The 27,237-nt window shown below is 44.1% G+C and overlaps 1 protein-coding gene across 1 annotated transcript; it reads left to right on the forward strand.

The window, feature by feature from the left end:
• Positions 1-26,624, forward strand: TTLL10 (tubulin tyrosine ligase like 10). The gene is made up of 14 exons (XM_065650296.1): positions 1-68; positions 13,841-13,914; positions 14,199-14,264; positions 16,058-16,150; positions 16,432-16,597; positions 17,064-17,182; positions 17,266-17,386; positions 18,019-18,104; positions 18,292-18,463; positions 19,577-19,748; positions 21,317-21,457; positions 21,965-22,081; positions 25,233-25,326; positions 26,284-26,624. Exons 1-14 carry the CDS (start codon positions 1-3, stop codon positions 26,622-26,624), a joined length of 1,830 nt encoding a protein of 609 aa, XP_065506368.1.
• Positions 26,625-27,237: the final 613 nt, after the last annotated feature.

The following is a 27,237-nucleotide window of genomic DNA, read 5'->3' on the forward strand; positions in this document are numbered from 1 at the left end:
ATGGTTTTTGGCTCGAAAGTGCATCTAGGACAGTGCAACAGCTCCGAAATTGTTGAAAGGTTCCAATGGTAAGAAAGTGGTGCAGGGGAAGATGCGCTGAGAGCCAGTAGTGCTGCTGGATGCCTTAGGGAAATTATTGGCTAGCTTAGAGCATTTTTCTAGGACAGTTTTTCTCTCATGCTTGTAAAATCAGGAGGTGTCACCTTCTAGCTGGGCCACAGATGAAAATACTTTGCACCAGGCTGAAATGTTCCCGCACCATTGGAAAACAGCGGGATGATGCCAATGAAGTTGGGTCGGTTCCCTGCACATCAGAAATTAAATGGCGATCACCTTGAATTGCCCTTATGGCATCTGAGATGGCCTCAGAAATACTGGATCAAAGGAAATTTGGGTTGTAAACTAAAACTGTGCTTGTAAGTCTGGTGTTTCTGGCCTGGGATTCTGCACTGCCGGATGGACTTTTCTATCTATCAGCGCTCTAGTTTCACTTGTTTTATGTCTGACGAGGGTAATTTTTCAGAACGTTGTTGCTTCCACCTCTCCCATATGAATAGCATTTGATCACTATTGAAATCACCAAGGAGGGACAGCTACAGGTGATATTCTTCCCCTCCTCTCTGCCTTTTTAAATTTTTTTCCACTGTAGATAGTTGGTTTTTCTAGCTTGTGGTGTATCTGCCGTTTGTAGACCATGATCCTGAGATGCCATTACCATCTTACTGGGCAGCATTGGATGTTTTCTGTCTTTCTAATACTGCCTGGTAATGATGATTATGGTGTTTCGTGTACAACGTGGAAAAGTTCAACAGCAAATTTGGGAGCAGAGGGTAGTGACCAGTAGAGAAATCCATGCTTGATTATCCAATCTCCCCAAGCATAAGTAAATTTAAAATATAATGGCTTGGGTTCCAGAGTAAAGGATAAAAGCAAACACAAGAAAATCTTGTCCTTATTCTAGAATGATAAAATAATGTTAAAATAGAAAGTGGGACAGAGCACGTTTGATGCTGCAACAATAGAATATATTCAAATGAAACTGTTAAGCTTTGTAGCAGTAAGATGAATGTAGGTACTTTTCTTCAAACGCATTCTTTTTATTTGTTTTTAAACAATGGTAACATTCCTGAGAATGAAAGTAAACACTTTGTTGAAATGGAACATTCGAGTTTTCTTGTTCATAATTTTCTCTCAGAATCAAGATGTTCTTTTCATCTAAATACAATTTAAGAACTAGGCTGCCGAAATCAAAAGTGGGTTTACTCTCTCAGCTTTGCTATTGTTCTTACTCTTTCCTTTCCACAGCAGTTCTTCTGGACTTCTCCAGGAGAATGTTCTAATAGCAAAGCCGTTATTTTCCAACTTTGAACTTTTATATGATGTATAAATTTTTTTTCCCCAATCATTTTTTTACATCACTTTTTCTGGGAGGAGAGAGAGAACGAGACTTAACTCCCATTCCCTTTGATTGTTTTCTTTACTTTAGTGGACTAATATTATGATACATTTTTAGATATGATGGGCTTGATTCTTGTTCTATTCTATGAGGTTCCCTTCTCTAAATCAATTATACGAGTTAAAGTCAGTTTGAAAGAACCAGCTCAGTCTGAAGGGACTTAGTGGAAGTGAGAATGTTGTCTTAAATGGTTCGTGGAGGCTTTTTGTTCTTTACTGATAATTAAAACAATATGGGAAGTTACGCTCCAGTTATCACATGTTTAGGGAACTGTAAATGATTATTTCTGAAGGGCTGTCACTGAGAACGGGTGTTGTTACTGTTAAATGTCTTTATCTGACACACGGCAGGTGTTTCACCATACCTGGCAGGTGTTAAGCACCAAAATGCAACAATATCCTGCTCCATACCCCCGGGATCTCTCACCGATATTAATATACAGGGGGTTTAATTATTGCATGGAGAAGGTTGGTTGTTTCCTTGAACCCTGTTCTGAACTGTAAAGTGAATGATTCATTGAAGTGCAGCTTGGATGAAATATATTCCTTTACGGTTTAGTTTGATAGGAAGGTTGTATATATACCATGTGAAATACTGTGCTGGATCCACAAAGACTTAGGAGTATCTTATGGCCATAATAAATATTACATGCCGTATAACGTTACCCACACAGTATAGCTCAGATCAGAGCTCTCTTGAGCCCTTGCACAGTGAGAGGCCCTGAGACATAAGTCCAAAAATCAGGGGTGAGGGAAGGAAAATGGAAAAGTCAGAAATCTGGGATCCCCCTTAGGGTGGCACAGAGCTCTGGGATAAGGAAACGCTCAAGGTTGAGAAGCGGGTGCTGGATTTTTACCTTCTCTGTTGCATGATGTTCTACAGCAAACTTCCCCTTCTTCTGAAAAAAAAAAAAGGCAGAAAACAAAGGCAGTTACCTTATCATCGTGCTTCATTACATTACTGCCTAACAACTGTACACCAAAGTCTCCTGCCACTGTCACTTTTATTTAAGACTCCCATTTGTCTGCATCCCTTAAACTAAAGCCAATACAATAAAGTATTTGTTGTAAAAGCAACTAACTGTGTTACATGCTAGGCCATCTTTGTCACTTTTTTTGTGCCCTTCTTAGTGCTGTTTTCTTTATATACCAGTTTTTAGTATGTGTTTTTAATTGATTGGAAAGGCTTGAACCAGTTGGTATTTTTGTGAGGAAGCCGAGAAACTAAGCACAAGAAATCTTACTGCTTTTACATCATGTTTAAATAGAGCTTAACCTTATGTTTCTATTTTAGATATTTATTAAGTCAACTTTTTATACTATCTTTGTCTCCTGAAACCCACCATGATCTTCAAACTGTCATTTAATATCAAATGTCTTCCTTCTGCCCATCCCACATTTGGTAAATGATTTACACTTAGTGATGCGAGATGATCCTTCTCAAGCCATTTCTGTTAGTTTTTATGGAACACTGACATCCTGAAGAATGTGGAATCATTAATAAGATGCTTCACTTCTCCAACTGCTGGACAGACCATGGTCCTCTGTGGGCATCTTACTAGACAGTGCTGGATTTTTTGGATCTACTCTAACACTGTCTGGTAACGATGTTTAAAGGGTGAACCAAACACCACCAAGCATCAGGCGGAGCTCCCACAGAAAGACATTGTACCACAATTTAGGCCAAAGTGGAGCATTTGGACGAGAGGGTAAGGATGCTGGCTGTCATATTCACAAGTATTTTTAGATACAGTAAATGCCTATAATTATAAATATTTCCAAGTTGCTGGAAACGGCTCCGTTAGGTGCTACCCAACCTTGATCTTGCTGTGGAGGTGAGACAGGACCTGCCAACTCCGACATACGAAGTGCATTTTTTCTCGGAGCCACAGTAACGCTTTCTTCTCTCGGAACGCTGGTCAGAGCTGGGATGTATTTGCGTGACACGTTTCTTGTCCAGGAGGCTGAAATTTTTGCTTGTAGGTCACCGTGCTTGGCTGTGAAAGGTGGTTGGGGCAGGATACTGGTTGGAAAGGTCATTCTTCCCAATCACAGTTCAATTAAACCTCCATGGTTGAACGGCTTATGAACTTCCAACCTTATACCCTGCCCTGTTAGAGGCAGTGCTTTCAGCTTATAGAGCAGGTGGGTTAATCACTCTGATCATTCCATTAAGAAACAAAGGAATTTAACCCAGGCAAGAAACAGCTACTGAATGATCTACCCAACCCAGCAGAGGAACATGAAGAGCCACCACCGTGCAATAATTCATTTTAACTGTGTAGCAACTCACCTAGGAGGACATTGCTGCGTCGAGCGTGAGGTTCTGATTAGAAGCTGGGACTCCTATAGGAAATAAGTACTTCTCTCAAATGATACAGAAGTCAGATTTAAACAAGTTTCCTGGGGTGGCAGAGGAGCAAGTGCTGGAGATCTCGTCCTGCAAGAGGATTATCTCCTGGCCCATCATTTCAGCCAGATTGTCCAGCTCCATCTGCTTCAGTAAAAAAGCACAAGTTTCAAGACTGCTAGTGGTAATATTGCTTGCTGCATTAAAGATTTTATTCTATGAGCAGATTCTGAGATCTCTCACTCTCCTAAAATAAAGCATCTATTTGCAGGCCAAATTCACGGACTAAATTAGGTGTAATTCTTGCCCTCCTCTAGTGATATTTAATGCCTCCTGCCTGAACTGCATGTACAGGCTTTGCTTACCCTGCAGCTCCTTGACAGATACATCCAAGTCAGTATTTTGCAGACAACCTGGTCCATCTGTAGAGGATAATAATTCATGTCAGTGCCCATTAGCAGTCCAAGCTGAGTTTCATCCTTACACAAGGAGCGTTCGTACTGCCTGTACTTCTGAAAGACCATAGAATTTTAGCGCTCTTTGGGATCTAATGAGGTGGAATGGTGCATAGACCTCGTACTGACGCTTCGCTGTTGTACCCTTCGGTTTTCAGCTCCTTTCTGTGGGAAATACTAATAAAAGGCAACATTACACATGCATGCTCTGACCACACACCCCTCGCCCCAGATCTTCCGATCGATCCCAAGTATTGATTTGTGTTTGAAACACGGCGCCAAAACATTTTCCTCATCCTCAACTTAAAGCTAATCCCCTTGCTCACTCCAAACTAGACCTGGAACAGCAACACGAGCAAATTCTGCATTTAGCACTGGAAATCTCTGAATGTTTTTTTCAGCCCTTTGCAGTAAGCTGGGCATATGATTCCTTACCAAAACTAGTAGGTCATGCAGGAATGGTAGGAAAAATGAACCATTTAGTATATAACTTAAATTTGTTTCCACTGTAATGTGGACAGCTTGAAAGGAGCTGACTGTGCCTGCTTTAACTTGAACAACTCTCAGGAAAACAGAAGAGAGAAGGAAGAAGCAGGGAAGCGTTCTTTAGTGATTAGCATCTGCGTTAATCAGTAACTGATTCACCAGGGATTGAGGAAATGGTGTGAAATGTGACTGACTCTGCAAATTGCCTTTTAACGAGCATTTAAATAAGATGAATTGGAGCACACACCTACCTCCCATCTATCTTCTCTTAAAACAAACTGTGGGTCCTAATCTTGGATGGAGTAAATAAAAAAAAAAAAAGATAACTCTAATTGGACACCCAGAGCAGGCACGGGAGCGTCACCTTAAAAATATTAAAAGAAATGGAGAGCAGGGATGATGTGGCTTAGGAAAACGTCTGATCAGTCTTGTCTCACAGACAGTTAGTCACGAGAGCCAGGGGCAACCCAGAAAAATCCCCTTCTGCCTCAATATCTTTCTCTCCCTCCCCTTCTCCTCCTGATTTTCATCTCAAATGAGAGCGATTCCCCAGGCGGTTCTGATCCTGAGGGTGGTTTCAGAGCCGTCTGAGCTCTGGGCTGCATCAGACTTAACTCTAAACAAGTTGTCTCATGGAGAGGAGCTCAATATTGATAAGGGGACAATTTCTGGAGCGCAGCCTCGCTGTGCTGCTATTGCCGGGGCGATTCCGCAGCAAGAGGGGATCAGGGGACAGAGCTGGTGGTAAGTTATAGTTCTTTGCAATTTTTTTAAGCTCGCATACCAGCGAACTGGAAACAGTTGTGTTTTCATAATTGTACCGCCTCATAATCAGCATGTATTTCAAGTTAAATATTTACTGGTTATTGCTGTGGCGAAGGGAGAGGCCCCCAGCCTTTCCCTGCCCTGTCTTTTTAGTCCTGGCTCTGGAAAAAGTGCTTTAATGTTGGTGGTTTCCTCTAGCCCGAGTGCCTGCTGATTGCTGTCTTACCAGGCAAAGTTAGATCTAGCTATTTTTGTCTAATACTGTCTGGTAATGCCGTCAATCGCATCGGCAAAATTCTTCATCTTGACAGAAATATGGAGGAAAAAAACTTGCCGGTGTCAGAAGAATCCATGGAGTCTGGTGTCTGGGCCTTCTCACTGGAGTGTGGGCTTATCTGGAAGGCTTATTCACGTGCACCGGTTCCGTTTCTGTCTTGTTAACACCCAAACACGTACGGTAACGCCTGCAAAATATAAAGAGAGATGAGAAAAGCCAAGAGCTTGCACGTCCATAATATGTAGGTAGGTCCAGATATATTTTCTGAACTAAGAAACCAGGCTCCTGTACTCACCAGCTGTCCGTATGTTGGTCACTTTTGGACCTGTCGTCTGATTTTCCTGAAATTTGGTGGGTGCAGACACGACAACCCAGTAGCTTTGAGGAAGACATCATAGAACTAAATCAGCTAAATTCAGCAACAGGTCAATGCACCCTGTTCATAGAATCATTTTGCTTGGAAAAAAAACCTGTAAGATCACCAAGTCCAACTGTTAACCCAACGCTGTGGCTACATTGTACTTTTGAATAAGGTCTAATTTATTTTTACACTGACAGAAAAGTCCTTTTAAAGGCCTTTATCCTCCCCACCCTGAGCAGCAGCAATGGCCTGTGCCATTATTGACTTTCTCAATCCAGCATCCCGCCTTGTGCAATACAGCAGCACAACAAAACGTATTCCTGACCTCAGCTGATGAGCATCCTCTGCCCTGAGGCGGGAGAATGAAGATAACACGGTTCTCTACATCAACCATGTCCCACTAAACTGTCAGGAATTTCCCAGTTAGGAAATGGTCTTGCCCCGAATTGCTCCGATGGGGAAGACGGGATTTATGTCCTGGTTAGAATGACTCACGTTAGCAAGTCTTTTAGCAGGGTACAATTATTTTATGGAACCTTTTGGTATATTGCAATGTCTCATCAAGTTATTAGTCCACTACATTTGATATTTTAGCTGTGCTGTCCCTGAACATCAGCTCTTGGATTCCTTTCCTCTAAATGCCTCTTTGTCCAACACCCTTTGGATTTCACAGAACCTACAGTCTCTTATTGGAAGCTTCACTATTTCTATTACCAGCTTCACAAGATACTCAACATGCTCAAGGGGTTTTTTTGAGTTGTGGTGTTTCTTGAAACAAAACAAGTTTGACCTTTCAGCAGCACTACCCTTTACTAATTATTTTTAAAAGAAGCGAAAACAAGAACTACATGACTTTTATTAAGATGTGTTGTTGGGTAAATTGGTAATAAAAAAAATCCTGTGAGATGCAGTCAATTTTAAAGGGTAGGTATGCGTAAAACATGCTCAGAGAAGGCAAAAAAAATGAAGATATGACTCTAGTCCTTAATGCTGTGTTCATATATTCTGTTACCTGTAGCTTGCTCTAATTATTCTGATGAATATTCTACTGTCACTGTTTTTATCACTAAAATCCATGTGCGGAATAAACACATACAGAAAGACTGTTTTCTTTTTAGAAGCAGGAAGAGCAGTTTCACTAGCTGCTACTGTATAAATACATTTTTATACCTTCCATACCATTCAATGTGCTGCTTCACTGCCTTAGAGCTTATGTCATTAATTTTAGGCATATTAGCTGCATATTTAATAAAAGAGTTGAATCTCAATGCAGCTCCGAGTTGAATTTATTTGGAAGCAATAAACATTTCTGTGTGTTTAAACCAAGTAAACAATATTCTCCAGCGCTTGTATTCAGTCTAATAATTGCTGCCCAGGACCAATAACTGTGTCTGGGTACCAGCAGCTCCTCGGGGTGTTCCCCTGTAATTCGGGCACTGATACAGCTGCAGTTGCTTCCCATGGACCGTGTTGGGCTGAGGAAGTTTCTGACCAGTTATCCAAAGGGTTTGTGCCTCTGTGGAGCTGAACTGGAGCTCCAGCTGATGCTGATGGGACGTCACCTTCTCACCCCACTCATAAAGTTCTAGCCAGACTCACGAGACTGAGACCAACTCACATGAAAGCTATTCTGTGAAATAGCCTTGATTTCCACACCGAGGATCTGCCGTCGTGCGTGTTGGGGCTGGGAGGAATTTATCAGTATGCTCCTACCTAAAAAAAACCCCACTTTATCCAGAAAAAATGGTCCTTACACAAGGCAGGAGCTGCTGTCTCTCATCGCGTTAAACTCTCACTTATAGCTCCTCAACATATATACATACATACATATATATATATATATTTAATGTGACTTGTCCTGATCTGTAGCCTGGAACACACCAAGGAGACTTTGACTTGAATACCCTCCTATGATCCATCCTAAAACAGCCCCCGCTCTGAAGAACGCAGAGGGAAGGAAATAAGCCACATCTATTTCAGTAAATAATTATTATTTAATTCTATTGGGCCCAAAAGATATTGGGCAAACTATTAATCTTAGACTTAAAATGTTTTGGTACTGAAAACTTTAAAAAGCAGTGACAAATACTGGCTTTAAAGTTGTGAAAAGGAATTTTTTTTGTTTGTTTCTCCGAAACCTTTAAGTCCGTATTTCAACATGCTGAACATTCTGAGGTGATCGCAGGTTCTCCTAAAGTTAAATTCAAGAACTAAATGAAATATCCATTTCCCAGCCTGCAGGTTGTGCCCTCAAATACACGAATATTCTGGATGTACCAGCGGGGGTTCAGAATTGGCTTCGTTTGCTGTCATAATGTCACCACCCATTAACCTGTCCCTGTCTCCCCCAAACACTTCACGACTATCAGCTGAAGACAGCATTGCAATCAAACTGCCATATGTTACCTACCTATTTAAATTGGGAAAACGCAGGCACACACAGAAAATAACTTGTCCAGACAGTTGCAGAAGAAAATAATCAAAAGACTTTGTTGTAGACTCCCAGTAATCAGGCTTCTTATTTGGCTTTAACTTACTAATATTAAAGTTTAACTCACTGGCATAGCAATATATAGGTTTACAAAGAAGTTCAGCACCTCCTTCACTCTCCTGCAATTACCAGTTTTGAAAACAAGTGAAAATAAACCAGGGATTTCTAACAGGGAGCTGAGCAAATACAAAGAAAAAATGTTTAGCTTCCCTAGTATTTTGTGCAAATCATATCATTTAGGGGGAAAAACAGCTTGAACTCTTCTAAATACTGTATTAGTCATCACAAAGCAATAAAAACTCCACCATATTCAAGCACTTCATATCACCTTTAATTACGATGAAACCACAATCGATAGCAAGGATTGTTCTCACTATGGTGTGGATGCTCTTTATATCTTCGAAATACCAGCCTTAAATGTGGTGTAGACGGCTACAAAAATATAATCTCTGTCCCCCTTAAGAAACTTCTGCTCGGGAGAAGCTCATTTCATATTCCTTTGTGGGTTTATTTTCGGCAAGGAAAGGTGGAGTCGGCTCCCAGGGCAGTAAATGGAACGCGCACCTCCTGGCACAACCGATTCAGAACAAAGTTCAAGGCACTTCCACTATAGAAACTACCAACACATAATTAGATCCTTTTACTCAACAAAGGTGGATTTAAGTATTAAAGAAGCTGCTTAACGAATAAGGTAGGCTTCTATCAAACTATCCACGTTTTTCAAGGCAACAGATTTTCTTTTTTCCAGATGTTGTCTTAAGAGAGATGGGGGGAAGAACCGAGAAAATCGGCTCTTCGACAAATACTCCATTTTAATCCTGGGGTCCAAATGCAAATCACTTAATAGACAACATTAAACTTTCATCTCCGTCCCTTCAACTGGGAGGCAAAGCCAGGGAGAGGAGAAGCAAAAACCGAGGAGAACCAGGCTCATTTGGGTCGCTAATTTTATTTGCATGGCAAAGCCCACTTCAACCAAACCCGTTGGGATTCCTGGGCGCCCGACTCGTGATTCACTATCTGCTGTTTGTGGGCCCGTCCGTTCAATAAACACACGCAGAGCTGGGGAAAAATCCTGAGTGGCACCGAATAAAGGGAAACCCGAAAGCAAACCGGGATGGGTTAATAACATCCACCTCTTGCACATCAATTGTCTTTGGCCTTTAACTCCCTGAGAACAGGTCCTGAAACCAGGGGCATTTTACAGCTGCCTGGGAACAAAGGAACTGCCTATAAATACACTTTAAAAAGCAGCAAGGAAAGACTAGGAAAAGTCTGAGCTCGCTGTGGCTGTATGGTGAACAAAGTGAACTGGACACAGCCTGCCTTTGACTCTTTTTTTAAATTATTATTATTTTTTTTTTTTTTAAATTGGATTTCTCCCATAGCTGCAATTTAGAAGTTTTAGGCATGACTATGGTGGGACTGAGAGTTCTCCCATTCCCTGCTGTCATTTTCCTGCCCTTTGGCTGGATAAGGGGCCTGGAGGGTGCAGGGTGTGTTTTATTTTGGTTTTGGGGGCTTTTTTTTTTTGGTGTGTGTTTGTTTGGGTTTTTTTTTTTTTTCCTTTTTTCTTCCAATACTACACCAAGCTGGCAGCCAAATAAATAGTAAGTGGTTTACTCTCCCTCCTCCCAGCCTCAGTCCCTGCCCTTTGCCGCCTCCCAATTCACATCACTACGAGCGTTTGCGAGTCTGTGCTCTGGAACGGAGCAGGAAAATAAAACAGACTGGAAAATACCCCTCCTGCTCCCCAGCCTCAGGAGAAGGAACCATCTCGCTGTGTCGGAGGAAGATGCTGAGCACAAGGAGGAAGATGCTGAGCACAGGGAGGAAGATGCTGAGCACAGGGAGGCAGGAACCGGGTACCAAACCCCCCCAGGAGGGTTTGCACAACAAACCGATCCCCCAGCCCCATGTCACAACACCAGCAGATCAAACTGATTTAAAAAAAAAGACACGTTTCTTACCTGGGAGCTCCTCAGGAGTGGCTGCTGGTCGGGGTCTGAGCAGAACCCTCGTCCCCGGGCAGGTGGCTCCACTCCCCATCACTGATGAGCAAACTCCTTCAGCTGCTCCTCACCCCAAACTGCTGCTCTGCAGCTCCTGCCCAACTTGTGTCACATTTCCCAAGGCTCCAGAAATGTCCCCGTGCCCTGGACTGTGATTTTCTGGCCCTCGCTGCTGGAGTTGCCAGCGACCTGGAGGTTTTACACTTGCTCGTGGTTATAAAAACTAAAGCAGCGCTGCTGAAGCTCTTGAAATAGCAGGAATGTGGGGTTTGAACGCTTGGGAGGCGTTTTGTGGTTTCAGTCAGAACTAAACCCTGGGTGAAAGTTCCCCATCTGCAAAGGCTCAGCGTACACACGCTGTATGTGACATATACACTGTATGTGACATATACACGCTGTATATGACATTTTTGGGGGGGGTTCAGAGAAACGCGAGTGTGCACCTGCCGTGTCCCTCATTCCTGTTTTTTTCAGAGAATATCCGGCTCTTTTTCCTGTTTATACCTCCGGTGGCTCTCTCTGATATACTGTTACTAAATTGGGATACTTCTACTCACAGGTACTATTGTGAAACCTCTGCTGATGCCAGAAAAATTTACTTTTTTTGCCAGTAAATGCTGTAGGTTCAACTGGAGAGATCAGCAGTGATCCTAGCTGCATGTATGTGAATAATTTTACCCGTTTCTGTTTATACTGCGAGGTGCGATTCCCTGCAGAAACAGCGCATAAGCAGCAGTGAGATCCTATTCCTGTGGAAATGAAACGCGCAGTTAATAATTCTTTCCGTATTTGAGAGTCGATATTGCTGAGGCCATTTGAGGCCAGAGCTGCAACCGTCAGATGTTTCACGATACCTGCCCAGCCCTTCAGGGCGTTTTCATGAACTTGATAAATCGAAGACGAGTTCATCTGTCGCCAAGCTGTGTGGTTATTCATCGCAGACCGTTCCTTTCCAGTAAGGGACAAGGATTTGGTGCAGGAAACAGAAGCAAGATCTGTCTGTAAAAAGCCACCAGAATGACGAATGTTTTTAAAAATAGAATTTACAGGCTTGCCTCCGCATGCAGCTCAAAAATGTATAGCCATTTCTTGCATAAGCAGTCCACATCTATTGCAGGTTGATGTCAAAGTCACAATGAACTTTTATTGCTATGTAGTGAAACGAGGGTCTCAGCCGAGCCCACACTGTCCACTGACATTACAAAGAGCTGAACTGGTAGATACTAATCAAGTATCCAAGAGAGAAGCCAAGTTCTGGAGCACTGCAAGGGGCTCTTTCCTCACCTGAAGACAGCCAAACAAATGGTGAAGTTTGCAGGGTTACTCTCTGTAGGGAAAAATAATAAAAATAGCAACGCAGCTCCATGGGATCGTCTGTGCGGCTTATGCAAAACGTGATTGACAATATGCATGAAAATTTGGCCCCATCTGACACGGCGAAGCAACTGTTTTTTGGAACTGCGAGATGCTGCCAGCAACTCGGAGCAGCAGATGGGGCCCCGTCAGGGTTTGAAGAGCTCACAAGGTACAGGAAGAAATAACTGGAGCGCTGCGTATCCCACCGCAACCTGATTGCCACAAAACTCCGCTGAAGCAATCGCCGCGGTTTGCCCTGAGACTGTTGGAATATTAGTTTTCATCAGAAATTCATTTCTGAAGGCATTTGGGAATCCCTGTCACCTTCCCAAGGAGGGCAGATCGCATCATTTCGGAGTCCCGGAGGCACCTGAGAGGCAGGTCCAGGCTTGAGCAGCTGCGGATTCTGCAAGGAACCATTTTTGCAAGAGGACACGTGCCTCGGTACGGCCTGACGGCTTTACATGAAACGGGCATTTGTGCTGAACCTTCCCCAGCTGGTGGTTTTGAGCAGCCTCAGTGCAAAACCAGCAGCCAGCCAAAAAAAGAATTGGGCTCCATGTTTGAACCCAGAGGGTTTGTCTCCTCTTGCCTTTGTTTCAGAATTTGGGTTTAATCATTAATTTCCGCGGGTCTGGCCGGCTGATAAGCTGCTCTGGGAACGCTGATACACATCGTGCTGCCCATTCCTTCCCTTTATTACTAAAATAAAACTACACAAGCCATAACTGCAGCTTGATACTGGGTGGGGACCATACCTCAAATATGCATTGTTTAATAAACATATCAAAGCAATTAATAATTATCCATTATTGTTAAAGTCCACGACATGTAAATATTAGGGGTTTTTTCTACCATACGGGTGAGAAAACGGAAAGTCTAGAGGAGTATATGGGTTTTCCTGTCCCTCACAGCATCTTTCCTGCAGAATCAAGGGGAGATGATGCTTTCTGACCCCTGCAGCCCCTCTGCAAACCCCAGAAAATACCTGCACATGATGGTGCATAATCCTTCCCGCTGCCTCCCGGATGGTGTCGTAACCCCCTGTAAAAGCGCTTTTTGTCAAAAACACGGCTACTGGGCGAAAATAGCAATGCCAAGCGAGGAGGGAAAAAAGACTAAAAACTAAACTGGACCAACAAGACTTTCAGAAATACGCAACGCAAACAGCCTTTCACATCAAAACATCCCAACTTTATCCATATAACAACAGACCAAACGCAGCACCAGGTTGTCCCACCACCCGATTCCCAAACCAGACGACTCGAAGCTGTTTGTACAGCTAATCAAGTCACAGAAGCTTTTTGACAGAATTCGAATGAAATACGCGCTGGCTAAAACTGTACTTGTGCTGATAACACACGTTCTTTTCTATTGCATATTATTTTTTGAGCCTGGGTTTCCGAGATAATTAGGTTTACACAGTCACTTTGTCATTTCTTACTCTAATGACTTTTAAACCTATTGGCCAAATTCTGCAAAACTCGGTTTTTAGAGGCCTCCTACGTCCCTGCAGGCATCATGTAAAGAGGGAGAGGTGAGGAACGTCCCTTCCAGACCCTCCCGTCCAAAGGAAAACCTGCAGCATTCTTTGAATTACCAGAGATTCCAAGAGAAAAAAGGGGGGGAAATAGGTGTCCAAAGTGCATTTAAAATATCTCGTGTTAGTATCTCAGAACGCAGGGCAAATACACATTTAACTCTGGTAACCCTCCAAGGAACATCTCATTTCACAGCACGCAGAGGAAACCCGAAGTGCACGTATTAATGTGTGAATGAAACGCCTCCTTTAACTCCGTAACCATCAGCCTCTCCCCTTCCCCGGCAATTAGGCAATATTTCCTAGAGGGTGTAACGTTTGCCGAGAGTATTTGCGGCCCGGCGGTTGCGACACGGGGCCGGCGAGGTGAGGTTGGGTGGGTTGGCCATGGGAGGTCACCCGGGGAGGGTGAAGGTAACGCAAGGCCGCGATCCCGCCCGGCTTCCCGGGGGCACCGAAGCTCGTCCCAGGCGTTGTGAACCACCGGCAAAACCACCAGAGAACGTTCTGGAAGGTCACGGTGACCGCCGGGGAGCAGTGCCAGGGCATTCGCATCAACCTGGCCACGCTGGAGGACGCGGGGCCCACCCGGAGAGAGGTCGAATCGCAGCCAAGTTCCACCCGCCGTTGACTTTTCCCTTCCCTTTTAGGTGGGGGAGTCACCACACCAGAAAACACCGACGGGTTTTCGTTTTTCCTCCCTCGTAGTTTTAACTGTGAGGAGCTGCGTGTGTTCACTGCAAGGGGATCTCTCTCCTCAGCGTCTCGGCTGCTTTTTTTCTGGTTAGGTCAATAATCGACCTGTTGTGTCTGCAGCTGGAAGCGTGAGAGCCTGGGATTAAGCACAGACCTTCCCAAACTTTACCTTCTGAGGTTAACCCTGGAGATGACCTACTCTTTGTGCATACCCAGCCGAGGTCATTAAAAAAAAGCCTTATTTTCTGCTCCTGCATCTCAAGGACAGAAAAATCTATACTTAAGGCTGCATAAATATGCCTTTCTATCTTTGTGTTTTTGACTGAGGCTCCATGAGTGTCAAAATCCTTGATTATTTCTAGTTTGGGAGCACACAGTGGCTGCCTAAAACCAAAAATCAAGGTCCCATTGTTTTAGCCCCTTTTCATTATGCTCTGGTAACAAATGGTCTAATACAAACAAAAATGTGAGGGAGGAGAGGCTGCTATAGAAATAGTGATTTGTCAAAGTCTTGAAATGTTTCGAATAGTGATAGAACTGGCAATGGATCCACTTCATTTGGTAAGAACTTCGTTTTGCAGGAACACCCAAAAATATGGAGTTGTTTCTTTTCCGTGCCCATCCTAGAATTCTCAGCCTCCTGGATCAGCTCCAGCACTCGGCACTAACGAAGTCCTGAGCTTGGCAAACTCCGCCTCGGAAAGGAAAACCACATTATAGACGAAGCCTATATTTTCATCTCTTTAATCTGTTAGTGATCAAGAATCAAATTGGGCTTTCTGCTTTGCTATTTGGAGCAGAACAAGCAGCAGGGGCGGCTCCAGCAGAGGTGAACCTTTAGCAGACTCGAGGGAGCAGCAGTGTGCCAGCCGGCAGGCTCAGGAAACTGATTTTCCTGTTTTCCTGTTAGTCGATTCTGCTCTGAGACACACGCAGCGATTTGCTAACAGCCCTCCCGTATCGCTGCCGTGGGGTGGCTTTATCTGAGAGCATGCACGTCCGCAGAAATCCCTTTGCATTTTTAACAGCAGAACCCCTGGCGCGATCCCCGGCAGTAGCCAGGCAGCTGTTGCCAGGGGACCAGCCCGCGTCTATAGCGCCGAAGGATTTCTGACCCTCCCAAACGGAATCTCCATGTATAAAGCAGAAGCCGGTTTGGCTTCTGAGCCTGCACTTGCTGTTGTGAGCCCACCGATCTCCAGCAACCAACCTACAGCTCTCCCGGAGCAAAACCCGCTCCATCACGGGATGGTTTGTCCCTTTAGAAGCTGTTTATGGCCTGAATAGGCGTCAAGTGCAAGTTCTGCCAATGGGAGGCAGGGCAGAGAGCAGCTAAAGCTCTGCTGAAGTATTTGGAAACTTCCCAGCCAAGGTTAGAATTTCTATTACTTCTTTTTGTTAGCTTAAGATACGGGGTTAGCCCCTGAATAAAGGGGCTAAAAGGCAAGAAGCCGTGGCTGTACAGAATGCCTCTCTAATCCCCGTGAAGATGTGGTACGGGGAGATTTATCACTCAGATTCTGAAGCCATTTTTTATCATCTAACAATAGCAGTGCCAGCTTATAAGCTAAACAGCTATTTGCATCTGTATTATGATATTTGGAGTGAATAAGAGGCCGTGGATAGAAAGCAGAGCCTCTATATTCCCAGCTATGTCAAAATAAAGATTCTGAAGAAATGAAAAAACTTCAGCAGATGGTGAAAAATGGCACCTATGATCAACAGAGCAAATGATCACAAAGAGAAAAATACACCTTATGGATTTTCTCAGATCACTCATGACTCCGGCTGACCATGCCCTTCCCTTTTGCAGGCCGGGCGGAGATGGCTTTTGTGCTAACCAGGAGGAAAGAGGACACCCAATCCATGATGCAACAACGGGCTGGATCCTCCTCAGCTGCCAGAGGTGAGTCTGGTGAGTTACCAGCCAACAGAACTTTCTTGCCAAAAAAGACCAAGAGATGGTAAATCCAGCGATGGTTTTGAGGCTGATGACATCAGTGCATCAGATGCCACATCTGAAACCGTATGGTTTGCCCTTTTGAAGTCCTTTACCAGCAACTGTATTCAAAATAAAGCAGACCCTTACCTTACAGAATTTTCTTCTGTAACAGCCGTCTTCCTAGCTATGGATTTTATGGAGAAGATCCCAGGTCATCTGAAGTTTCTCAGTTTCCAATTTTGCAGCTACTTCTACCAGCTCTGAAGTGGAGCTTGACAGAGCCAAGCCTAGTGAGAATGGAACAGATGGTGAGGCACGTCCTCAAGAAAAACAGCCAGAAGAAGAGATACAAAAAGCACCAGTGGGACCAGGACCATATTTTTATATTGGTGGATCTAATGGAGCTGAGCTGTAAGTAGGTCCTCTCAGCAGACTCATACAAAAAATAGTATGGCCTTATATGAAGTCACACAATATTATCCGTTATCCGTTGGCCTCAAATAATTTTCCTTTGATTTGCTGTCTTTTTGGAGTGGGAACCATTTAAAGAAAATTCCAATGGAAAGTATCCACTGGAAGGCCAGCCGTGGTAAAGCAGCAAACCACTCTATCTTTGTAAAGAAACGAAATACTCGTATTTGTTTAATGACAGTTTCTCTGTTGGCACTGTCAGCACTAGAGCTGGGAACCACTGTTGTTGATCAACGCTTTGTGGTGCTAAATGTAAAACAAGCGAAAAATAAGAACGGATTTCTGTCCAAGAAAAACTGTCAGATCAGAAGTTCCATTTGTATATTAGGAGTTCAAGGGATAGGAGCTAATTAAGTATTTGTTAATAGGAGGGATAATACTTTGCTGTTTGGTTTTCCATACGCAGAGTGAGCATCTATTGCCAGAGCAGAGGCTGGCAGCGGATCTATGACAACAGAAGAGAGGATTATGCTCTGAAATGGTGCGAAACCAAGTGCCGAAAGACCTATTGCCATTTCAAAGAAGGTAGAGGTGCCCCTGGGCCCTGGGTGGGAGTGGGGAGTGGGAAAAACTTGGGAATTTGGGACTGGTTTTTTGGTTTCATCCAGGCGAACAGCTTCTCTACCAGATTCCCAACAATGGAGTCCTCACCAGTAAGATTGGGCTTTTGTGCTGCCTGAGAGAGCAAGAGCGGACAACGAAAAAGATCAGCAGGAGCTCTGACTCCAAGTAAGAGCCCTCAGCTCTTTGAACCTTGACCCGAAACGCCAACAGAAAGTGAGAGCACATAAACAACGGACCAGTTTCTTCTGGATGCGTAACAGTACAGGATATAAAGTATACAGGGTTTTATTTCTTTCTTATCTTCTAGAAAAATCACTTTTCTTCCGGAAGTACAAACATCAGAGACAGAATTTCTTCCTCCTCTATGTCTGGACTCACAAGAGTGCCAGGTTCCCCAAAGGCAACAGTCGCAGTCATTCCCCAGTTTTGGGTACATCATCCCACTGGAAAGGCCACAACTTCTTGTGCCCTAGACAATGTAAATATAAGATTATTGCTGTTTCTTCTCCTTTATTTTGGATCTACCAAAAAACAAATGGCAATCCCATACCATGGTTACCTGCAGCCATCTCAAGTATGTTTTCAAAATCATTGAGTGCACGAAGAGTGCCTTAGGGTTAACATATATACTTGAAAGATTATGGGATGAGGTAGCTCAGGAAAAACATACGAGAAACACACAAGCAGGGAAAAAAAAGCCATTTCTGAAGTTCCTACATGCAATTGTCCTTTCTGAACGTAACAGAGGAATGAGCATGTTGGATGGGGTTTTCAGCCTGGATTTGATTCTCCCGTAGGTTACTGAAGATGGAAGAATTCTTCCCAGAATCTTTTCGCCTGGACTTGAAAGATGAGAGAAATGCCTTTTTTGGACTTTGTAAAGGTGAGCTGTCCTAATCACGGTGGCAATCAATTTAAACAGCTATGTGATCCTCTGAAATGCTCATGAAAGTATACGCAGTGATAATAATTGGTATCTATAAGCGTGTGTATGTACATACACACACATATGTTCACGTGAGCAGCTTCATACCACACACGTTACCGTAACAGAGTCATCCTCTCTGCAGAAGAACAGATTTGGATCTGCAAACCGAGTTGCTCCAACCAAGGGCGAGGAATTTTCCTGCTCAGGAACCCAGCTGCTCCCGATATTCTCCAAGCCAAGCTCCACCGCGCTGAGGAACATCTGCTCAGCAAGAAGATGCCCTACAAGGTTCCCCAGGCAAGAATAGTGCAAAGGTAGGAATGAAAGCCTGAGAATTAACATGCGAGTAGCGTGCTTCATTAAGCAGACCGGCCTCAGGGAGCTGAATTGTTCCCTGGGTATTTAATGTGGTTACCCCACATCTCATCGACCTGTGAGACTTCATTTTGTGGGACAGAGGCTGCTTCTCTGGTTGGTCTGTCTTGCATCCGCGCTTCACTCATTTCAAGGTAGATCTTTGTCATCAGAAAGATCTGAGTTTACCTCTGTCTGGAAATTTAAGGATGGCTTCAAAAGGCCAGATGCTGCAGCTCTGTACATAAATACACACAGTCCTATACGTAAAGCCTGGTGCAAAGCAATTTGAATTAGACATTATCCCAGCTCCTTAGACAAAGGCAGCGTGTTACAAATTGTACAGCTGCAATATCTGCTCCATGCAATCTAAAAAAGCCTCTCAAATATATTCTCTGCCTCAATGGTGCAAAAGTCTTGAGCTCAATCAATAGGCGGTGGCCAGTGGGCACTAAAACTTTGGGTTGGGGTTGTTTTATCTTTTATGCCTTGCACGAATAAAGCAAACATGCAGGTTCTTCTTTGTAGAATATAGACCCTTTCAGTCATCGCCAGAATGTTTTGTAAAGGAGAACAAGAGCAGAAAAAAGAAGGAAAAAATGCTCTGAAGAGCAAGGCTCCATATTCCTTTGAAATCTGCTGTTAGCATTGATTGTTTTAACAGCATATCCTTGTTATTTCTAGGGACATCCAGCAACCTTTGATGATAAAGGGAAACAATTCCCAGGTTGCATCACTCTGGCAATAAAAGCACTGGTGCTGTATGAAGGGCTCTTTGTGTTCAGACATAAACTCTGTATATTCTCCAGTAAATATTAGTAAATCTTTAATTACCTCCCGCCCCCCAGACTGGCACAGCTTCTGTTCCTCCTGAAAGAAGCTGTTCTGGGCATTTCTAACCTCTCCTAGATGCGCCCTCTGCTGCCACTCCCTTAAAACCAATGTTAAAAAAGGGACAAACAGATCAATTCTGCGGTGATAAATGAACTGGCTGCAGGGTTTGGTGTGAGCTCTGAATTGTCCTGTATCACGGTGACGTGTAGGTGATGCCTGTTGTCATTCTGCCCTGGCAGGTACATTCACCAGCCACTGCTCCTGGAAGGGAAGAAGTTTGATGTCCGCTCCTACCTCCTCATCGCCTGCACGGCCCCATACGTGTTATTTTTCGCCCAGGGTTATGTCCGGCTGACCTGCGTCAATTATGATGCGGCTTCTGATGATCTGACTGTTCATCTGACCAACCAGGTAAAATAAGTGTGTTTCATTCAGAAGAAGGAGAGGATGTGGCTGACAGAGATGGGAAGAAAGAAAGAGACTTTTGAAAGGCTAAAAATAAATTCCTCATGCACAAAATCCCTGCACCCAGGCAATGGACGTGGGTTTAAGGTCAGACATAGCAACAAGGCTGAACAGGAGCAGAGTCAGATCAGGTTCTGCTCTCTGCCATGGACCAGTTCTCTGCTTATCCTGACCAGTTCTCCCCCTGGGCCTCTTTTTCCTGCCGTTATTCTCTCATGTATCCGTACATCATAAGCTTCTTAGGGCAAGAAGCCTTCCATTGCAGCTACCTAGCACAAAGGAGCCTTAATCTCAGCCCAGGATTTTGCTGATCCTGTCGTGCTTAAATACAATAATCACAATTATGTCAGATGCAGATGTGTTCTTCAAGAGCCAGCATTCTTAAATCTCTATCTTTGTCTCGCTTCTCAAGTGAGACCTCTAACAGAATGAGACCGTCCTGGCTTGTATCCTTACACATCTCTTCCCATACAAAAGAGAAACCATCCTTGCTCAGCTCTACCGGAGTTTTTACTTCCAATGAGGCCCTTCAGTCACTAGAACAGGCCCAAGTGAAAGAGAATTAAAAGAATCAGAAGGAAGAAAACAGTTTGCTTTTAAAGCCCTTCTCCCAGCATAATGCCGTGTTCCGAGAACTAACAAAATTTATATTGGAGAGGTGTTGGACAAGCCCACTTTGGTTGGACTGTTACGGCTCCTGCAGCAATGCAGCTCGGGACAGCAGGTCAGAGCTGCTCCCTGCAATATATGCTGTTACCAGTACACACTTGTTTTCCTGGAATGGTTTGTTTGCTCAGCTAGAGAGCTTTCCACCCGGGAATTCAGGTGCTGGGGTAGGATCCCATGGCACAAGCGATGTTAAACAAAGGACAGGTGTTTACGAGCAGAACAGAAATTATGTGGGTTCCTGCTGGGAGGAGGGAAACTAGATTTACGGGAGCAGCTGGTGACAGGCCAGGCTTTTTCAAATTACAGTTGATTCTGCTCTCATTCCCTTCCTATGTTTCATCCCAGCTGGAATCAGGCGTTTTCCTACTGTATTTCCAAAAGGCAGCAGGGACAGCATCACTGAAACTCTGCCGCCTCATGGTAACCATCCCACCGATGGAGCTGCAGCCATGCCCAGCTGCTCACAGGGAAGGGGGAATTTGGGTTTGATTGAACAATGTAAATACCCCATTATCGATAAACTCCCGCTGACATAAGGATTAATGAGACAGTGGAAGAGAGAAGCCCTCACCGTGGTTTCCTCTGCAGATCCATCCCTCCATCCATCCATCCATCCATCCAACCATCCATCCATCCCTCCATCCATCCATCTCTCCCAGGTGGACTCTCCTCTGGGACAGCACTAGGCAAACAGACACCGCAACCTGATTTAGTCCAAAGAATATCATGACTATGACTTGAAAAACATCTCCGGGCAGTTGGGTATCTGCCACACAAGCAGGTTCACAGTCACTCTTCCCCGCCAGAAATCTAATCCCCGCTTTGCTCTGTTCCCCACCTCTCAGTACATGCAGAAGAAGAATTCCCTGTACAGCCAGCTGAAAGACGAGACAGTTTGGCAGATGGAGCACTTCAACAGCTACGTTAACGAGAAGTTCGGAAAAGCCAGCGGCCTCCCCAAAGACTGGGTTTTCACCGTGTTTACCGTGAGTGCCAGCAAGCGTTCGGTGTGCTGGGCTGCCCAATTAGGGTGACAGAAATAGGGAGAAAACCCATCGCTTCACAGGAGCCCCCAAGGAAATCACATACACGAGTGAGAAGGTATTGATGGTCCCGTGGTAACCATTTATCTGCAGATTCTAAACACCGAAGTGAAGACAAGAAGAGTTCAGTTGTAACAAAATGGGTAAACTGCTGAGAAAGAGAGTGCGAATGTAAATGTTAGCTATAAAAATGCAATTATGGTCTTCACGTTCCTGGCCCGGTGCTGTGGTCCTGCATTAATAGATAAAGAGCTCTCCGCTTTCTGATTTTGCCACATGAAAATCACGTCAGAGCCTTAGATCTTCTCTGATAATGGAGGAGAGATAAGACCAGTGTAGAGAGGAGCTTCCTGGAGGCAGGGGAAGAAAAAATTTCTAAACCTCTGACTTCCAGCGACTCCTTAGAATTCACAGTTACCAGTAACCCCCTTTCTGTGTGTCCCGTTTCAGAAGAGGATGCAGCAGATCATGCTGCAGTGCTTCCTGGCAGCCAAACACAAACTGGACCGCAAACTGGGCTACTTCGATCTCATCGGCTGCGACTTTTTAATCGATGAGAACTTTAAGGTACGAATACGATATTGTCAAATACTAAGTACGATATTGGCCGGATTTCTAAAGCCAACAGTATAGCAGAGCGGGCAGAATTTTCACATGGAGTTTCTGGTGAAAGGTATGGCAATTTTAAAGCCCACTCAGTCTTGTCTTTCTCCTAAAACATGCCAGATGATCAGCCAGCGTAAATCAGTGTGTGATGCCTCAAATATCACATCACGTATGCCGATTTTCACTAGCTGAGTATCTGTCAAAGGCAACTCACCCTTCCCATTCTGAAGAATCAGTCATGATCGATTCAGAAATCAGCACCAGAGTCTCCATCTCCACTCGATGTTCGCCACTTAGTGATAGGTCAGCCCAGCAAGTCTATAAAATCTGCTAGAATTACAACTCATAAAGAGTGAATGGAACGCAGACAAGAAAATCCAGAAGAAAGGGAAATGTGAAATTCAGTGTTTGAGGTGCTCTCAGTGCAGCACAGCCCTTCAAAACCACCTGCCCTAAGCAGGACGGAAAACCATCTGGCAGACTCTGCTGTTAGTAAAGCAGAAAGGAGCTCAAACATACCCCAGCAAAGGGCAGTGGGAACAGCAAACCCTCTGAAAGAATGGAATTAACGCTCGGCAGCGGGCACGGCACCTGAACAATAACCTCCTTTGTGCGGGGAGGGAGAGTAAATGGCAGAGACGCAGAAACTGGTGCTTCTCGGATTTCAGCGGGGATTGTCTTTTGCAACGCTGGCATGCAAAGCCCTGGCTGTGTAAACTGGGAGTAGAACAGAGGATCCAGTATCGCTCTGTTGTGCTAATTCCTACTTGGCTAGTTAAAAACTGCAGCGTTTAAAGCCCACTGCGTCCCCGTGTGTTTTACGTATGGAGAGGTGAAGAAAATCTGTGTCTTGATGAGTATTGTCTATAAGAATGGTGGGGATTTCTGGACACGGGCTTGGCTGCCAGGTCCCTTGGAGCCTCTGGGAACATGGACCAGTGTCCCCGTCCTCCCTGAGACCCCAGCAGGATGTTTCGCTCCAGCAAAGAGCCACGAAGCTAAGCAAACTAAATATTCGTTGATCAGAAGCAGAAGAAAACTCTGGCTCGATCATGGATTTCCTGCACACTGAAAAACTCTTATATCTGCCCGTGCCAGCCGGGAAAACGCCCTTGTGACAGGTCTCTGTCTGTCACCCACCGAATCAGCACGTCTCATCACCCAATGCTCCTTCGAAAGACCCCGAAATGCTGCTGTGAGGATGGTTCTACAGCAACGAGATCCCTACGGTGACCAAACTAGAGGAAAATAAAAAGTATTCAGCAGATGCTGATGCCGCGTCTAGAATAATACAAATAAGAAATGGGACCGCAGCCCCCGGCGTGATGCAGGATCCGGCCGCGGTCGGCGTGTCGTTCAAAATCTATGGACAAATGTGATGATTTGAAGTTTTTAAGTGTACCTGTGATTTCTCAAGGAGCACGGCGAAAAGGTGACAGGACACGGGGCTGGGCTGGCAGGGAACAGGAACCGTGGAATCCCCGAGAACCAGCCCGAGCAGCATTTCTGACCCAACCACGGGGTGCTCAGAGTCGAAAATCTGAAGAAAAAGAACAGTCCGTGGTTAGGAAGTCAAGAACAGACATTCCAGCTTTTGGTTTCCTTTCCTTGTTGTGTTTTTGCGAGGAAACTTTGAGCAAGGCACCTGCATTCTACATGAAATTCCCATGAAAGTTACGGATATTCATCCAGACAAAGTGGATTTTGGCCTTATTCTCTCTGCTCTTCCTGAACTGAGGACGTTTGTTAATTTGCCTTGATTGTTGAGAGGTTCAGAGCATTTAAAAACGGAGACATTCAGGCAGCACAATAATCGGGAACATAGACAATGAAGAGCCTGATAGATGGCACAGGGAACGTGTCACTTGTATTTGTTTCGAAGGAGAAGAAACCAAAACCTCATCAAGATAATTATGAAGGTTCATTGAGTTTGTCCGTCAGCGCAAAATCTTATGAACTTTCAGTAGGAAAAAGAGCACTCACAAGAAATAGTTTGCCAAGAAAAACGTACATAACCGAGGTGCCCTCTGTTGGCGTCTGCAAACAGGGGTTTTGAGCAGCTATTCCAGTTCTCTAGGAAAAAGAAAAGAAGGAGAAAAAAAAAAAGACATTTCACTGCACACCCCAGCTTTTCATTTGTTTAATAAAGTATGTCAAAGAAGTGAAAATTATTGTTGTATTTTATTCTCAGCAAAATAAAGCGCCAAAGTGAAGGCTATCATGTTGCTAAAATCTACCAAACTTCGTTTCTTAGGTACCTATAATCAAGCTCATTGCTGCTTCAGAAAAGAAATAATTTTAAAATTATTTTTTAAAAACAAGTACAAGGGAGTAAAATTCTCCTGGGGCTCTTACATGATTAAACATCCATCCTTAGAGTAAACATCCTTTCCTTACAAAACACTGAATCGTTCCTACATGTGTTCTACACAAGATGCAGCACCATAAGGCGGAGGCAGAAAGTGAACAGGTGAATTTCTCTCACTACGGGGAAAATAAATAGTAAACAGAATTACACGCAAGTCATTTTTTCTTTTGGTTTCGCGCAGATTTGTAACTGGACCATCACATTTTGTGGCTTGTAGCTTCAGACCGTGGTATTTCAAAGGGAAACGGAGATGAGGCTGATGTAGATTTGTAGCATTAGTATTTTAGATCGCTTCTAAAAGGCTAAATCTAAAACTTCCCCAGGAAACCGAGGCCAAGGGTTCATTGAAAACTCAGCACCAAGTTTGCTTCATTTTGATCCCACGTCCACCTCAAATCAAAATGATTCCGAGATTCCTTATAACTTTATGCTATTCAAAACCTCAACTAAACACTGTTATGGAAACTGGTATGTTAAGAAACACGGTGCCTTTATAGAGCAGGAGTTAATCTAAAGAGCATCAGTTGGAGACAAAATAACGTGTAGCGTTGTTCTCAAATAAGTACATGTGTGCAAAAAGGGATTTTGTTTAACTCCTCCACTCCTTATGAAAATTCTGTCCCACCTGCATTCTGTGTTATGGGATTTATTAGCACTCCCACCCCTCGAGGTGCTCACCGCGTCAGTAAAAGGGCATCACTCTGACTCCAGCCTCGTTTCCCGATTTGTATCCATCTTTCCTAGGTCTGGCTTTTGGAGATGAACGCAAACCCCGCTCTGCACACCAGCTGCAGAGTCCTGAGCGACACCATCCCCGCCGTGGTCCACGAGAGCCTCGGTAAGGGCCAGCAGCAGAAAATCATATCATTGCCTTGCTTGTCAGAGGAGAGATGCTGGTTTCTATAAGCTGCAGGTCCAAAACAGCCTTTAAATAGAGATACCTCGCTGCTGAGTTCATAAGCAATTTAGAAAGCACTGAAAATTCTATCTATGCAGACCTAGACAAGCTGCAGTCTTTTTAGCCATGCACCACTAGAAAGAAATAAGTGCTTGATTTTTTTTGTTATAATTAAAGAATATTTTCTTATAAATTTAAGTACAAAAGGCTAAATCTTAATACATGACCCCATGAACTGCACCTGCAGGTTTTTCTCATGCCTGTTGTTCTGGATGTGCAGGAATTTGAGTTGGTTTTTGCAGTGTTCTACAGATGTGCTGCGGTGCCAGCGTGTCCCACCGCGCTGCACCAGCAGAGCTGCCAACCCTCATGTGAACTATGCAAAGACTTAAAAAATCCTTATGTGGTCTGATATACATGAACTAGAACTGGTCCTGCCTGGAGGACCAAAATCTCTTTCACCTCTTACAGTGATATCACAACAAATCAATGTACAAAGCACTAAAAAGTCTGCCTGTATGCAAAGTATTAGCAATACCCTACTAATGCTTACATACATGTGTAGTTACCTTCCTGTGCTTATGTATGTTCATTTTGGGGTGTATTCATATCCTATATTGCATTGCAAGCAGTTCAACAATATTTTTCCTACCAATCTCCTTAAATGTTTCAAGTGGAGCTGAAGCGAATGCAAGAAAAGTTTGATGTTTGGGGTGTCTTTTTTTTTTTTTAATTGTCTTAATAGTAATAGTCGACAGAGGCCACAGATCATGGGTTGGAAACCACTTCCCCCGCATCGTCCTCCGCCCCATGCACACAGCTGCTTTGTGAAAACTTGGATGGATTTTATCGTCAGGAGTGGCTTGGACCATCTCACAACTGCATCTTCTTTTCCAGATCTGGTTCTGGAGGTTTTCCACAAGTGTCTCAAAGGCCGGAGCATTTTACCCTTAGAGACGCTTTGCCGCTTTGTGCTGCTGTATCACGAGGATGCTGCAGAGATCGGCTGGAAGCTCCGGACCGGTCCGTGCATGGGCAGGTTTCTGCGGCCCCGCACGGTCAGTACCAGCCCCCCCAAAACCCCCAGGAATTCATCCAAGAAACTCCGTCAATCTAGAAAAAAAACGTTCCAGAAGGAACTGTCAACAAACTGTCTTAACTGTGTGGCTCTTCCATGGGAAAACCCTCTGAAGAGAGAGGGATTCCACGAGTTCGGAAGATGTAAAAATAAAAGATGAACTTGATTGCGCTGTGCATGTCCAGCTCATTTCCACCAGATCTAAACCCACAGGTACCAACCTTGACTGGAGGACCTGTAATTACTTCTAGAAGTATTTAGTTCTTCTGCAGAAAGTAAAATGATAGCCAGCCAGAAATTATAGGAAAGTCGCAGAAAATGAGAACAACTGTTGCCACGTTAAATGAACAGTACTGATACTGGAGGATGCTGTTCTAGGCTATGGCAAGTAAACTTACTGCACATAATTTGTGACTCTTACTCTGTGCTCATGACAGATATTAGAAAAATTAGTGTTCTTTCTGCTATATTAGTTAAAAATAGAAATCCTCTTAGTTACAGTCATAAAATCAAGACTTTATGATTCAAGCTGACTGTCACACAAGGGACACGCTGCAACATCCACCAAGGTCACCAGGTGGCAGGATTACACTGCCGGTGCAAACACAGAACTTGGCTGTTTCAACAATTTTAGAAGGAAAACAACCCAAACAAACAAAAAATCTCTAACAAGCACCAGAAATTCGGAGTCTCTTTTCCCGGCGCTTTTAAGAACTGAAGAGCTCTGCCAGGCTGGGCTGCAACTGGGCAAGAAGTTGGAAAGTTATTTGGAA

This window comes from Caloenas nicobarica, chromosome 22, assembly GCF_036013445.1.
Source record: "Caloenas nicobarica isolate bCalNic1 chromosome 22, bCalNic1.hap1, whole genome shotgun sequence".
NCBI classification, from domain to species: domain Eukaryota; kingdom Metazoa; phylum Chordata; class Aves; order Columbiformes; family Columbidae; genus Caloenas; species Caloenas nicobarica.

Coding starts and splice junctions, on each gene's coding strand:
- TTLL10 (XM_065650296.1), top strand. CDS start 1: ATGGTTTTTGGCTCGAAAGTGCATCTAGGACAGTGCAACAGCTCCGAA. Junction 16,598..17,063: donor GGATCTAATGGAGCTGAGCT/GTAAGTAGGTCC, acceptor TTCCATACGCAG/AGTGAGCATCTATTGCCAGA. Junction 18,464..19,576: donor CAGGCAAGAATAGTGCAAAG/GTAGGAATGAAA, acceptor CTGCCCTGGCAG/GTACATTCACCAGCCACTGC.